A 15,676-nucleotide genomic window follows, 5' to 3' on the forward strand; every position below is an offset into this window, starting at 1 on the left:
TATTATCTACACAAAGATTAGAGGATATGCCATGGAGAAGGTAGACAAGTGGGAAAGAAGCAAAGGCCTCTCAGCCTCAGGGTTTACCCAGTGAGCAAATCCAAAAAGAGCCACAGAACAAGAGAGAACAATTTAAAAATGAAGAGATGCTATAAAGCACAGGAAGCTCAGCTCAGCAGTCTGTGACAACCTAGATGGGTGATGTGGGGGCTGGGCTGGGAGGTGATACAGGTATACGTATAGCTGATTCACTTCATTGTACAGAGAAAACACAACGTTGTGAAGCAATTATATTCCAAAAAAATACTACTAATAAAATAAAATCTGTGAGGAAAATAAAATAAAATAAAAAATGAAGAGAGCCATGCAAAGTGGTTTCCAAAATGATGGAATAATAACAAAATTAAATAAAAGCACTGCAGGGAAAACTGAGCAATGAACATTATATTTTTCTGTAAGATATTTAGGACAGTAGTAAAATCTTAACCTTAACCAGTGACCTAAACCAGAATTGAAGTTGGTTGAACGAGATGGCTAGGATGACAGTGGTTCAAAGAGTCTGACTATGGAAAAAGAAGATAACTCACTTACATCGTACCTCCTTCCAGAATATAATATGGTATGGTTAGTAAAATATAAAGTTAGACCAAGGGAAGGAGGAAAAGCAAATATCCCAGCCACATGAACTAATAAAATTGCTATGGTTAAGTATTAAATTCACTCTGAGCTTACTGGTAATCAGGGCAAAAAAGTAAACAGTGCGTATCACATTTTCACAGAAGTACAATGATCTCTCAAGAGAAATTTTTTCTGGAAACCAAAAAAAAAAAGAAATTTCTCATTTGAGCCTAAAATTCAAAGGCCAATGTCCTTGTAAGGTTTTACAAAAAATGAAGCAATTTTTTAAAATGAGAAATTATAGAGTATTTAACAAATGACAAATATTGTCCCAATAAGCCTTTTACAAAATGTTAACTCATTTGATTTTCACGTGGCTATTTCTTTTAATAATCCTCTATAGAACCTGGCAGAAACCTGAGTGCTGGCATTCCAGGTGGCTTGATGATTCAGGGATGACCTATGCTTTGGAAGCTGAGCATAAGAAAGGATAACAGGATCAGCTGGAACCTTACCTCCCAGAATAAAAGAAATGTTTACCACATAAAGTCAAAATGGATGAAGTCAAGGGAAGAAAGCTACACTTAAAAACAAGATCATTCAGGAAATAAACCTTTAACCAGATTAAAAATTCTTTTCACAATCTTGAGGCCAATGCTCTTAATTTTATAATGTAAATTGGAGATAGCTGGGGTTCACTCCTGAAATCCTTGATTGAAAGCTCTCAGGTTTATCATATACCTAGATTGCTCCTAAACCCGTCTAGCTATTGCTCCAAACTTTGGTGGCAGAAACAGGCTCCTTTGAACTAAGGTAAACAAGGTTTTGCTATTGGCCATTCAAACTCCCAGGGCATCTGAGCAAATATTCCTTTTTTTAAAAAAATTTTTTTAAGTTTATTTTATATATTTAATATAATTATATTTAATACTTTTATTAATTTTAATATACTGAGGGTTTTTTGGTTTTTTTAAACATCTTTATTGGAGTATAATTGCTTTACAATGGTGTTAGTTTCTGCTTTATAACAAAGTGAATCAGCTATACATATATCCCCATATCTCCTCCCTCTTGCGTCTCCCTCCCACCCTCCCTATCCCACCCCTCTAGGTGGTCACAGAGCACCGAGTAAGTTGATCTCCCTGTGCTATGCAGCTGCTTCCCACTAGCTAGCTATTTTACATTTGGTAGTGTATATATGTCCATGCTACTCTCTCACTTTGTCCCAGCTTACCCTTCTCCCTCCCAGTGTCCTCACGTCCATTCTCTACGTCTGCATCTTTATTCCTGTCCTGGCCCTAGATTCTTCAGAACCTTTTTTTTTTAGATTCAATATATATGTGTTAGCTTACGGTATTTGTTTTTCTCTTTCTGACTTACTTCACTCTGCATGACAGACTCTAGGTCCATCCACCTCACTACAAATAACTCAATTTCGTTTCTTTTTATGGCTGAGTAATATTCCATTCTATATATGTGCCACATCTTCTTTATCCATTCATCTGTCGATGGACACTTAGGTTGCTTCCATGTCCTGGCTATTGTAAATAGAGCTGCAATGAACATTGTGATACATGACTCTTTCTGAATTATAGTTTTCTCAGTGTATATGACCAGTAGTGGGATTGAGCAAATATTCTTGAAGGATTCCCTCACTAAACAGGTTTTTATTGGGGGGGCTGGGAGGGACAGGATGGGACATTTTTTATGTAGAGTTGTCAATAAGTATTAGACAAAATAGTGTTTCAAAGTTATTGCTAAGAAATGATTTCTTATTTTGACGGCAATAGAGCTAGAAGCTTCTGGGAAACATGTAAATCACAAAAGCTGCTCAATTTTCTATCTGACAGAAGGGCAAAAAAGAGGGATACAAGAGCCACTGAAGAGACAGAATGCAAGGCATCTTTTCAATAGAAAGCTGTTCCCATCATATAACCTTTAAGGACAACTTCTAAATGCTAGTAACCTCATTTTTCAATTCTGGGCACCTGTACTTAAACTTGTTACATGCCTGGTAATTCAGATGATGTTAAGTAAGGTAAATGAGTACCTAATGAAATTAAGCATACACATTCGAAGAACCTAGGGGCAAGACGGGAATAAAGACACAGACCTACTAGAGAATAGACTTGAGGATATGGGGAGGGGGAAGGGTAAACTGTGACAAAGTGAGAGAGTGGCATGGACATATATACACTACCAAACGTAAAATAGCTAGTGGGAAGCAGCCGCATAGCACAGGGAGATCAGCTTAGCACACAGGGAGATCAGATCGGTGCTTTGTGACCACCTAGAGGGGTGGGATAGGGAGGGTGGGAGACGCACGAGGGAAGAGATATGGGAACATATGTATAACTGATTCACTTTGTTATAAAGCAGAAACTAACACACCATTGTAAAGCAATTATACTCCAATAAAGATGTTAAAAAAAAAAAGCATACACATTCTAGTCTCTCAAGAACATTAAAGAGGTAGAAATTTGACAAAAATCTAGCTTTTTAGAATGTGAACACATTTGAGTCATCCAACTGAAGATGTTAAATGACCTGCCACAGTCATAGGCTACTTTGTGGCATAAAACCATTATCACAGGATATCACAAATTTTGCTCATCACCAAGTGATTTTTTTTTAAAATAACATTTTTCAGTCTGGGAAAACAACTTTAGCTTGGAACGTTTTAGGAAGGTGCCAATTTCAATTACAGGAAACATTAAGCCAGGTCTGAGACTGAAAGTATAAGAATCACACTTTCAGTTTGACTTATGATACTATGGGGCTGGAAAAAGCAATGTAAGTAGAAGGGAAGCAAAAGAGGTCACATAACGTCAGTGCAAAGTCAGAAAAATAGCAGGATATAAAGAAAGCAGGCAGGTAAATTTTTACCTACAGTGAGAAAAAGTTTGCATCCATTCATATTAACTCAAGACAAAATATCCAGGAAATTGCCTCTCATACTGCGTAGCAAAAACCAATTTTGTTTTAAAACTCAGCTGCTGTGCGGAATAGATGAGTTAACACCCTATCACAATTTATGTAATCCACAAACGCTACTTAACTCGGGTTTTTTCTGAGTTAGTGTTTTACCCGTCACATTTCATCTTGGCTATTTTGAGTTGTATTTTCAAAAATTCGCCCATCTTGTGGAAGATGTCAGACAGGCCAAAGCTGGTCCTCAGTGCCAACAGGTGGTCTGTACTGCGTGCCCCGTCTTCTCGGCCACATGACCCTTTTCCTCCTAATCTCCTTTCGGAAACGTTATTTCCGGTGCCCCACATGGCTCTACAGACGCCTGAAGAAGCCACTCCAGAAATATTCAGAATACTCTGCTACGTTAGGCTTCCAAAGAGACGGTGGCAGAGATCGAAGGAGGGCAGGCAGAGAGGAAACTCGAGCCTAGAAAAGCAGCGAGTCAGGAAGGCACACGCTTTGCCCATCGCCCGACTCCTAAATGTCACTCGGTGATGTTCGTGGGGCACCACCCACCAAGAGCTGGGCGGGCGGCCAGGCAATGCAGCCCGGAGCCGGGGCGCTGAGCACGCGGCGTGGGCCGGGCTGCCACAGCTCCAGCGCGGTGGGGGGTAGGGGGGTGGCAGGCTGGCCCCTCTGGCCCCTCCGGCCCCTTGGCTGCTCCACCCGGCGGCGGGGAAGGGAAGTGAGGGCCGAGCGAGGGGCTCAGACGGGGAAGGCGCGGGCGGGGCCGGGCCTAATCACATGGCGCAGACTGCGCAGGCCGCCCGGCATCTCTTTCTTTCTCCTTCTCGAACCTCCGCTCCCATCCCTCCCCACCGCAGGCCGCTCCCGGGCTCGGGCCCCACGCGGGACAAGGCCTCCTGCGCCTCGCGGAGACACTCACTTTTCGCCTGAAGCCACCAGCTCCTTGCCCTCGCTGTTGCCGAACCCGTCTGTCTCCCCCGAGCTGTCCTTGGGGCCGGACGCCGGCGGGGCCGCGGGCGGCGACGCCCCGGGCTGCGGCTGCTGCGGAGGCGGCGGCTGCTGCTGCTGCGGCTGCTGCTGCTGCTGCGGCTGCTGCGTGCCCCCCTTGCCCAGCTCCTGCAGGATCTCCGAGGGGGAGCTGGACAGGCCCCTCACGATGGGCCCCGCAGGCCGGCCGCCCCCGCCCCACCACGGGTAGAGCCGCGCGGCGGCCGCCTGGCCAGCTCGTCCCCCGCCCCAGGGGCGTCGGCACAGGGTGGCGAGGGGCTGCGCCCGCCTCAGAACCGCGCAGGCGTCGGCGGGCGGGCGAAGGAGCAGGTCCCGCAGCATCGCCGAGCCTCGCAGCCGCATCATGCCGCCGGGTCCGTCAGTGCCCGCTCAACAGGGGAGGATGCTCCGGACGTGGGCGGCCGCTCTCCTCCGGGAACTTGGTCTCCGGCGGGACGGCCAGAGGGCAAAAGAGGGCAGTGACGTGGGTGTGGCCCCGCTGCGGCTCTCACAGGCGCCGCCGCCGCCGCCGCTACTGCCGCTGCTGCTGCTTCTGAGGCTGACCGCGGCTACTTCTCACACCGCGGAGGACTCCGCACTGAGGCTGAGGCGCAGGGGCGGGCCCGAGACATTCGGCGCTCACCCTCCTGGGGGCGGGAGGACGCCGGCGGCCTGCCCCCTTCGCCTGCTCCGATTAGCTCAGATCACCGACCTCGCTTCTGATTGGTGACTGGAGCAGTCAAATTTCTCTCGGCGCCCGGTGCCCGGAGAGTGGTGCGGAAGATTGGCGGGGGACTGGGGGGGAGGAGTCAAACTGACGTGTGAGGCAGGGGAGCCAGGCAGGGATCCGGAGTAGCCCCTTTCCTCTCGCTTCGTCAGCGCCGAGGGTGCCCTCGTTGAGAACTGGGGCCTTAGTGGTCTCGTCATTTACGAAGAGGATGGGCTCCTGGACTCTGGGGCCTCGAACTGTTTCGGAGACTGATTGGCAAGAGCCCCTGCCGCCCAGGGGCCGACGGTCAGGGGGCTTGGCCGGGGCTGGAGTTTGGCCGTCGGAGCTCGGCTGGTCAAAGCTTGCCGCTGGTCCCCGGCTATCCGGTAAGGGCGTGTGGCGACGCCTCTGAGGGCCGCGGATCCGCGGCGGCAGCCCCAGACGAGCTTGTCCCTCTCCCAAATGTTACGTTTACTTGAAACTTTCCATGGTTGGCGACTGCCCAGATGTGAAGTGTTTTGGAAAAAATGAGCAAAATCCTTTCAGCTATGCGACTTAGCCATTTGGAGGATTGGAGTTCGGGGGACCGCAAAGAGAGAGGGGGAAATTCCAGAACACGACAGCTTTCCTTTTTAAAAATTGCTTTTTAAAATGCAAAATTGTAGACACTCTCCTACTTTAAAGCTGCTTAATTGTTGTAAAATAGAAGCATACGGATACTGGTTCTCTAAATCGTTTTCAGCCTAGTATCACTTTATCCATTTATCCTTTTGGACCTGTAGGAAAAGAGTTCCAAGGAGGTGATAAACTCTGAATTTTTCTTTGAGCCTACATGTACAGTCCACTCCACGCCAAAAAAACAAACAAAAAAACGAAAACCACAGACTATAGATGATATCCTGAAGCAATTAGGTTTTAATGCATGGATTCACAAAGGTTACTGGGATAATTTTTATGAAACGGGACGGGTGTGTGTCAGGGGCATCGTTAACTGATCCTCGGATTTAGTAATCATCATCTTAAAATATTGCACTAGATTAGTAATTAGGAAATCTGGTTGTACCTACAGGTTATGTGACCTTTGGCATGTCACAGGCTTGCCATGTTTAAGTTTTTTCTATCCACTCTTTAACCAGAAGAACATGGAAAAAGCTGTATGTGTAGAGCACTTAACCACATTTTTTTAAGTTAAGACAATTGCAAATTATTTAGAGGGCTTTTATTACCACTTAATGTTACCTGTCACTAAAATTTGATAAGAGTCAAAGTAACAATATATTCAGGAAAAGGAACATTAAGTTTTGGAGGAAAGGTGACATACTACGTTTGCCTAACATTTCCAGTCTGACTTACCAAAGACATAAACCTGAATATTGTTCCATCTCTTCGATATAACTAGTTAAAGGACAGCCTCCTTTCTCTCAGCCACATCCAAGCTATTGACAAATCCAATTATTATTTTCCTCCTGCTTTTTCTCTTAGTTTCTCTAATTTTCCTATGAAAATTCTTTCTAGTGTTTAAGGGTTTAAATACTTTATAGTATACTTAACAAATGTAGAAAATAAACCTAGTAAAAGATAATTTTTTAGAGTTTCTACTTTCAAGGATGAGCTGGTGAGAATGCACTGATGTTACTCCTGACATTTAGAAGAACTTCGAGTCTGCTGAAATTTAACCCCTTGTTTGAGAAGACCAATAAAAAGTTTGCAAATTGAAACTACTATAAATTGAATTAAAATGTGACTCATTAATACTTTAATTTGATTATTTTCTTCATCATATAATTTTTTAAATCTTTAGTGATTTTTTAAATCAAATACAACTTTGGAACTATGAGTTGGAGTTAATTACTATTTCCATTAGGTTAATTATTCACCTATTGAGTCATATAATCATATAAAATAAAGTCTATCACTGTACAAGCATTTTATACACATACAATAGTCTACCAGAATTCCTACAAATAGAAAATGGCTCTTCAGATTAACATGTGGCTGGGTCTAAGAGCTGCTCTTAGACTTCCTCTTTGCTACTAGATACGTGCAGCTATCCTACAATAGGTTGTGGTCTCATAGCCATTGAGAAGGTAGTCAGTCATAGAAAGGAAAAATTGGAATTTTTGCACTTTGTATTTATTCTAACTAGAAGAACAGTTCCTGAGCTTCTGTGTTCTTTTGAAGATTAGAAAAGGCTGATGTTTCAAGATGGTAATGTAACCTATATATAAGTTCCAGATCTTGCCCTTCATAAAGACTAAAAGGGTATTATCACAAAAACTAAATAGAAAATAATTCTCCTTTGACTAACAGCTTAAAAGTGTTGCCTAAGTTTTTTAGGTTTGTTGGTTCGTTTGAAATTCTTCTGTTTAGAGAATACTACTACTTCCCTTTCTTTTCTTGGTTTCCTGCTTCAACTGGCCAACTTCCTAGCCTCGCTGATAAACCCTGCCAAACATAACTTATTTTTCCAAAGCTGAATTTGGATCTTTATTAAAGTATTATAAATCCCTCATCTATAAAATGGGGATAATATTGGTATCATATCTCATAGTGTTGTTGTATTAAATGAATCAATACATGTAAAGCACTTGGAACAATGCTAGTTGCATTCTATAAGTGTTAGCTATAATTATTATTTTTCCATGCGTGAATAAATTTTGATGTGCAATGTGATTAGTTGCCACATCTATTATTGAAAAGGAAAACTGGGAATTGTTTTAAACCATCTAATCATAAAATAGCATTTAAGAAGAAGCTAGCTCCCTAAAATGAGATCATTTTCTTCATTTTTAGAAAACAAACCAATAATTTCCAAAGTATCTTAAAACAGAGAGAGACTGCTGCAAAGACAGTCAGATTAAGCAAAGCTGGGCTCAGTGCCCAACGTACAAGCTACTTACAAATAACTAAAAAAAAAAAGTAGTAAACAAAGAATTGCTAGACAAAAAAAAAAAGCTGGCCTGGATATACATGTCACATACAATTAAAGCTAAAAATCTATCCTTTGCCATCTATGTAAAGTAAAATGAACTTCTGTTCCTTGCAACATCACACAAAAATGGCAAGAGAGATTTTAATCACATCTGAAGAGACTATTTGCATGGTCTCATTTAAAATACTAACCATATGAAATTGTTTTTGAGGGTCCCCTGATGGCTGGGATGGAAGTGCAGTGGTAATCAGTCATTTTTCTTCATTCAGAGTGATATGGTAAAGATTTCAGTTAGTTCAGTTTATAAATTAATATTGTTTAGACTTAGATCACAATTACATGCATGGGGCCTCCAGATATTTATTGATTTTTCAAAGTGATTTTAATTTTTTTGTAGATTCACAGAAAATATTAAATTGGACTAAATCCCATCCTAGATATCAGAAGGTCTTACTTGTATATTAGCAAAACCTAAAAAAGTTTTGATTTTACAAGTATCCTAAAAGTCAGTCAAAAGGATACCTATTTGACTATGAAAACAACCTCTGTGGTAGATTGTATTACTGTTACCAAATATTTTTGTCCCTCTCAATGGGAGGTCTTTAATTCCTCACCTTGATAAATGGCAGGCTTGGCCTTATGCCTTTGTTCAACGAAATGTGAATGGAAGTAATGTAGGCCACTGCTGAGCAGATAATGTGAGTCATCACTTGGTTCTATCATCTCTCTTTTCCTTTTGGTACATGAACAGCAGGTTCCAAAGACGGGATGATTCCTTTACCTGGATCCCAGATTGATGGAACAAAGCTGAAGATGACTGATTGACAAACAACATGAAGAGAAATACACCTTACTGTAAGTAATCTCAACTTGGGCATTATTACCATAGAATGATTTAGGTTGACTGATACATCATCCAACTTGTGAAAATTTGGCAGCCATGAGACTAATATTGATAACAAAGAGTATTTGAGAACTCTGAAAGATAGGCAGTCATCTAGAGCAGTGGTCCCCAACCTTTTTGGCACTAGGGACTGGTTTCTTGGAAGACAGTTTTTCCATGTGTGCGGGGGGTCGGGGGGAAGGTTCAGGCGGTAATGTGAACGATGGAGAGTGATGGGGGGCAGCAGATGAAGTTTCGCTCGCTCACCTGCCTCTCACCTCCTGTGCGGCCTGATTCCTAACAGGCTGTGGACCAGTACCTGTCTGCAGCCTGCGGGTTTGGGACCCCTGCTCTAGAGCAGTTGAAACTGAGAACCACTAAGAGGACAGTCAGAATAGGCATATTCAGAATAGGCATTCTCTTTCAGGGATGATTAAAACCAAAGTTCAGCTAGGAGATGTTTGATGTATATATATATATTTGGACACTTTGGGGAAAATTAACAGTGGTTTGAAGTATGAGCTCCATATCAATTATGCTATGTTGGTTTTATGCTCTGAAATCTAATGTTGGTTCCACGTCTGAAATTTGTCACATTTTCTAAGCCCTGGAAAAGAAAAATGAACCTGGACTTTTGTCACTTTATGCTCATCAAATGGTAAGATCGTATTACCAGTTTGGAAAACAATTACTGAACTCTGCTGAAATCACTATTTATGAAGCTAAATCCAAAATTCAGACATTTGGGAAAAAAGCATCAGAGTCCACAGCAATGTATTTTGATGTTCTGGGGTGAAGAGAAATCAGTATTCATTCTCTGTAAAGAGCAGGTTCCTTCAAATAATCTTTACTTTTCAAGCATCTGACATTTACAGTTAGCATGTGAGTCCCTCTGTCTAATTATAAGTCGCAAGAGGCAACTCTACAAAAGAAAGGTTGACTTACGATAGCTCTGCTTCTCATAGTGACAACACCATGTGGTATGTTCTGACGCAGAGCTTTATTCATATGCACCCCAGATAGTACAACAAACGAACGGTGTGACGTATAAAAAAAATCTCTGTAGAAACAATCTAAACGTTTATCAGTAGGAGAATGGATTAAAATAATGTGATATTTCTACATAATGAGATAAAATATATTATTTAAAATGAATGATCCCCAGTATCATGTATTAAAGTGGATAAGTTTCAAAAACAAATTACAGATGGATATGTATTTTATGATACCATGATTATAAAATTGTAAAACGTGCAAAACAATATATTATTTATAGATGTATACATATATGGTTTCAAAAGTTTCAAATGTGCATAAGAATGATAAACATCTAATTCAGTGCAGTGGTTATTATCTCTGGGTGTGTAAAATGGGGAATGGGATTGAAGAAATGTACAAAGAGCTTCAATTGTAATGAATGAACTGTCTGTAATGACTGAATTTTTAATTTAATTTAATTTATTTTTGGCTGCATTGGGTCTTTGTTGCTGTGCTCAGGCTTTCTCTAGTTGCAGCGAGTGGGGGCTACTCTTTGTTGTGGTACGCAGGCTTCTCTCATTGCGGTGGCTTCTCTTGCTGTGGAGCACGGGCTCTAGGCTCGCCGGCTTCAGTAGCTGTGGCACGTGGGCTCCGTAGTTGTGGCTTGCAGGCTCTAGGGTGCAGGCTCAGTAGTTGTGGCGCACAGGCTTAGCTGATCCTCAGCATATGGGATGTTCCCAGACCAGGGCTCAAACCCGTGTCCCCTGCATCGGCAGGCAGATTCTTTATTTTTATTTTTTTTTACTTGTGCGGTATGCGGGCCTCTCACTTTTGTGGCCTCTCCCATTGCGGAGCACAGATTCCGGATGCACAGGCTCAGTGGCCATGGCTCACGGGCCCAGCCGCTCTGCGGCATGTGGGATCCTCCTGGACCAGGGCACGAACCCGTGTCCCCTGCATCAGCAGGCGGACTCTCAACCACTGCGCCACCAGGGAAGCCTGGCAGGCAGGTTTTTAACCACTGTGCCACCAGGGAAGTCCTTGTAATGACTGAATTTTTAAATAATAATTTTTAAAATCTGAAGTGAATATGGTACCACGATAATTGATACACAGGTATTTGTTATATTCTCTTTTTCTCTGTGGTTGAAATATTTCCTAATTAAAGAAATGCAGCTTTGTTATAATGTTGAAAGCCATTACTTTTCTCTAAAAATTATAAGTGTAGAAAATATTACAAATCCAATATTCAATTTTTGATGTTTCCTCTTAAACCTTTTTTTTTTTTTTTAGCGGTACGTGGGCCTCTCACTGTTGTGGCCTCTCCCATTATGGAGCACAGGCTCCGGACGCGCAGGCTCAGTGGCCATGGCTCATGGGCCCAGCCGCTCCGCGGCATGTGGGATCTTCCCGGACCGGGGCACGAACCTGTGTCCCCTACATCGGCAGGCTGACTTTCAACCACTGCGCCACCAGGGAAGCCCTTAAACCTTTTTTAATTTTGCCTAACCAATGCTGGATGATACAGGTAGTAGGCATATTTTTACCTTGTAAATATAGTTCAGGTGTGCAACCAACAAACAATATCCTTGAACTAAAGGCTTTACAAAAGGTACAAGTGACTAATATTTAACTGAAAAACTTATATAAAAATTATCTGGTTCTTGACTATATCAAACAAATATGAAAGCAATTCTTTAATTAATACAATATGAATAAAAGTACATCCTTTTTTCCTTTGAATTTAAAGAAGTTATTTATCTTTGTAACATTCCTGTTGGGGACAGGTGTTAATTGTTAAATTTTATGGCTATAGAAATTATAAGTTAATAAGATAGCACAGCTAATTAATAATAGAGTTGGCAAAGACATGCCCTCCAGCAAGATGTGGCCCTTGCCCTCATTTCTTTTGAACCATTGATGAAGTGCCTACAAAAGATATGCTCATTGGTGCAAAAACACCACATGGCTCTTAAAAATCTTTAAGAGTAATTTCCCCAGTGAGAGGCTCCGTAAGTAACTTGAGTAAAGCAGACCAGGTTAATACATTAGGGAATGATGAAGCCCAGTAAGGTGGAATCGGAATGCTCTGTCTAAAGGGGCAGTAGCTAATCCACTCTAGCCAATTTTAGCTAAGTGGAATGCAGGCACATTTAGATAAACCTTCAGATTCTTTAAGATAATAGAGAAATATTATTTTAAGAAATAAACAAAATTATCTGACTTTTAAATGCAGCTCATTCAATTTTCTTTTAACACTGTGCTAGTCAAACAAAACATCTACAAGAATAATTTGGCGTATGGGCCTTCATGTTTCCAACTCTGCCCAGAACAATCAGATGATGATAGCAATATAACATTTTTGAGGTTTATCCCTGGAGCAGATTCTACTCCAGACCATTAGTCCTAGCCGGCTATGGAAATTCCATTTCCCTTGAAATTGCTGCAGCTATCTTAGTACCAGGAGAGAGCCTGCCTTAAGGCAAACCCAACACACCAAGGCCAACAGAGTGGAGAGATAGAAAGAATCTGGAATCTCCATGACATTCATGGGCTACTGACTCAACCAACTCTGATGCCTTCCCTCCTTAGTTACATGTGATACATTTCTTTAGTATTTAAACCATCTTGGATCTGGGTTTCCATTAAAACAACCTGACTGATTCAAAATCACATTATAGAAGACTCTTTCTCTGTGTTTATCTTTCTCTTTGCCCTGAGTGCAATTTATCAAACCTTTTTCTCTCTCATTTTTTAACCCCACTAAATTATATTATCTATGTATTAACCTATTTACATATTATATGACTCCCCCAATTGTTTGGGGACCATATATGATACCCTTGCATGATTTAAAATAAAGGGATGGAGTTAGAGATACAGTAAGCATTAAGGAGCCTGCCCCAACGTTCAGTTTGGATCCTGAATCACTTCTATAACTCTAGATTTGCTTCCCTTCTATCCCAACAAAAAATACTGAGACATATTAAGACAACCAACTTTACCTTTTTGCTAAACTAGACTTCTCTACCTGTTTCTGATTGGTTAGTGTTTGAACCTTAACTTGCTGTTATTTATTCTTGCCAAAATGATCAATTTTCCTTGGCTTAACCAACTTTCCTCCTTGGAGTCTTTCCTTATACCATTCTTATCACCTTATATGTCCTAAGCCCCTTTCTCTATCCATCAAAATTCCACTGACCCTTCAGGGTCCCCATCTTATATCTTCATGGTGCTCTCCAATTTCTCACATAATAGCCTTTTGCCTCATAACAAGCCATTTGAGATGGGCAGGTACATACAGTCTTATTTTGCAGGTGAGAAAATTGACACAAACATTAAATAATCTGTTCAACATTTTAGTGAGTTGCCTTAAAAGTACCACATATTTCTTAACTCTACCCTTACTATTACCCCTTACCATTCGCATCTGGATATACCATTCGCATCTGGATATACCTTCTGTTTCCTAAGAACTCAGCTCAAATATTGTCTCCTCTTCAAAGCCTTCCTTGACCTCTCTGGGAAGAGTTCAAGGGTTCTTTAACTCTATATCAGGGCTTATTTGGTGATATCTTCATTTATTCTATTACTCTAATTATTCATATTCACCTCTGTCCCAACTGGACAGGATAATTTAAACTTTTTAGCTTTTAACATATCCACTACCATTTTGAATATCATTTTCAATAACATAATTGAGGCTGTTTAATATAACATAGGAGCTTATTAACTAGAAAATAAAAGAAATATATTAGAACAAATAAAACTTTCACAGTTTTATTTGAATCTTGAGTAAATTCCTTCCCTATTATATTATACAAAAAGGAGGATGCTTATTAAAAATTCAAACTGCAAAAGGACTTTATAAGCACCCTGTGTTTTAGTGACTGTCTGCCTGTGCCAACCACCGTACGGGAGCTTAGATTGCACAGATGAATAAGACATAGTATTTTGGTCTAAGGAGATAGATGAAACACAGATACATAAAGTCCTAATTAAAATATAGTATTCTGGATGCCATAAATATTATGTATATATGTATATTCAATGGATAAAGATGATATAAAATAAGTTCTTTCAGGGAGATTATGGAATATTCTAGAAAGTAGGTGATATTGGCCAGATAGAAACTCAGGTGTAAGAGGTTAACAAGGGCATTCTGTCAAGAACAAAAAAGAGTGAAGTTAAATGGTAGGTTCAGGTAATTAATTACCAGAGCAATCTGGTGTGGTATTATTAACACTCTCCACTAAATATTTCCAGTCTCCTCCTGTGTAGGACTGTATGTCCCTGCTCCCTAGAAGTTGGATGTATCCATGCAGCTTGCTTTGGCCAGGGAAATGTGATTATAAGCTTAAAAAGCCAATGCATAAAAAAAAAAAGCCAATGCATAATTTTTTATTATCTCTTTCCCTATGCCATTCTAACTATTAATGATTAAAGCTGGTGGCTGCTGTCTACCTAGGTCTCCGAGTTCAGAGAAAGAAACTGTTACTTTAAGCTTCTCTGCTTTTGGGGCTGCCCTTTCCTGATTGATCCATCTAATATGAGAGGAAGGTAGGAGAAAGAGCTTTGGATCATAGAGAAGCCAGTCCTACTGGTAGCACATAGAAAGGTCAGCCTATAAAATGACCATTTACCTAAAAGTGTTTGCACAAAATATTTGAATCAGTGAATTCATGTAAATATATTTTATGCTTTTTCAGTTAAATTCCACTTCTGACTAGCTGTTCTTATTTCTGTAACTAACTCTGAAGCTGACAAATGTAATTTGAATCAAGAAATAGGTGTCTTCATAATCTATCTTTACTTAATCTCACAGTTACATAATAACTGACTTATTCCCATCAGTGTTCCAGATGCAGAAAAAAGTATCCAGAGGTATCTGCCGCCTTGATATATATTAGCTACACTTGGTGATTAGGACTGGGTGCTAGTACATTTCTACTGCAAGAGGCATGGTACAAATGAAAATGCTTACCATTTCGGAGGGGGACAGGCTTATGTATTAATTCCAGCATGGTGGAGTGCCTTCACACAGTACTGTCTTCATGGATTTTACCTCCCAGCTAAAAGTGATTCATTTTAACAGGGGTTTGTAGAAATAATGTCTTAATCCAAGAGAGTGACTAAAATAGTGAGAACTTGACATCTTGTGATAGGCAAAAACAGGAGGACTTTGTGTTAGTTAGCACGTGAGTTTTGCTAACATACTACCTGAAAGGAGGAGCTAAGAAGATAGTATATACTGTATAGGTAAGTTTATAGGCAGAGAAAATGAGGTCTAAAAAGGTCTAGAGGGGCTTCCCTGGTGGCGCAGTGGTTGGGAGTCTGCCTGCCGGTGCAGGGGACACGGGTTCGTGCCCCGGTCTGGGAAGATCCCACATGCCGCGGAGCGGCTGAGCCTGCGCGTCCGGAGCCTGTGCTCCGCAACAGTGAGAGGCCCGCGTACCGCAAAAAAAAAAAAAGGTCTAGATGTGAAGGGGTATCCTAAGCTGTAAGCATGTAAGGCCAAGGACCCATGAATAGGTTGGGATACACATCTTAAGACACCAGAAACACTAAGAGGAAAACCAAAGGGAGAGGATGGGGAAAAAGACAATAACTCTGGAGATAAACTTAGTTTCCT

General features: G+C 41.2%; 1 protein-coding gene across 3 annotated transcripts in view; it reads right to left on the reverse strand.

The window, feature by feature from the left end:
* Positions 1 to 5,132, reverse strand: part of GLS (glutaminase) — an 85,730-nt gene extending 80,598 nt beyond the window's left edge. For all 3 annotated transcript variants that reach the window (XM_032638666.1, XM_032638667.1, XM_032638668.1), the window contains exon 1: positions 4,475 to 5,132. In XM_032638666.1, the coding sequence (XP_032494557.1) occupies positions 4,475 to 4,908 (434 nt within the window). In that variant the 5' untranslated portion in view covers positions 4,909 to 5,132. The remainder of the gene's footprint in view (positions 1 to 4,474) is intronic.
* Positions 5,133 to 15,676: the final 10,544 nt, after the last annotated feature.

The sequence above is a fragment of the Phocoena sinus genome, chromosome 7, assembly GCF_008692025.1.
Source record: "Phocoena sinus isolate mPhoSin1 chromosome 7, mPhoSin1.pri, whole genome shotgun sequence".
NCBI lineage: Eukaryota > Metazoa > Chordata > Mammalia > Artiodactyla > Phocoenidae > Phocoena > Phocoena sinus.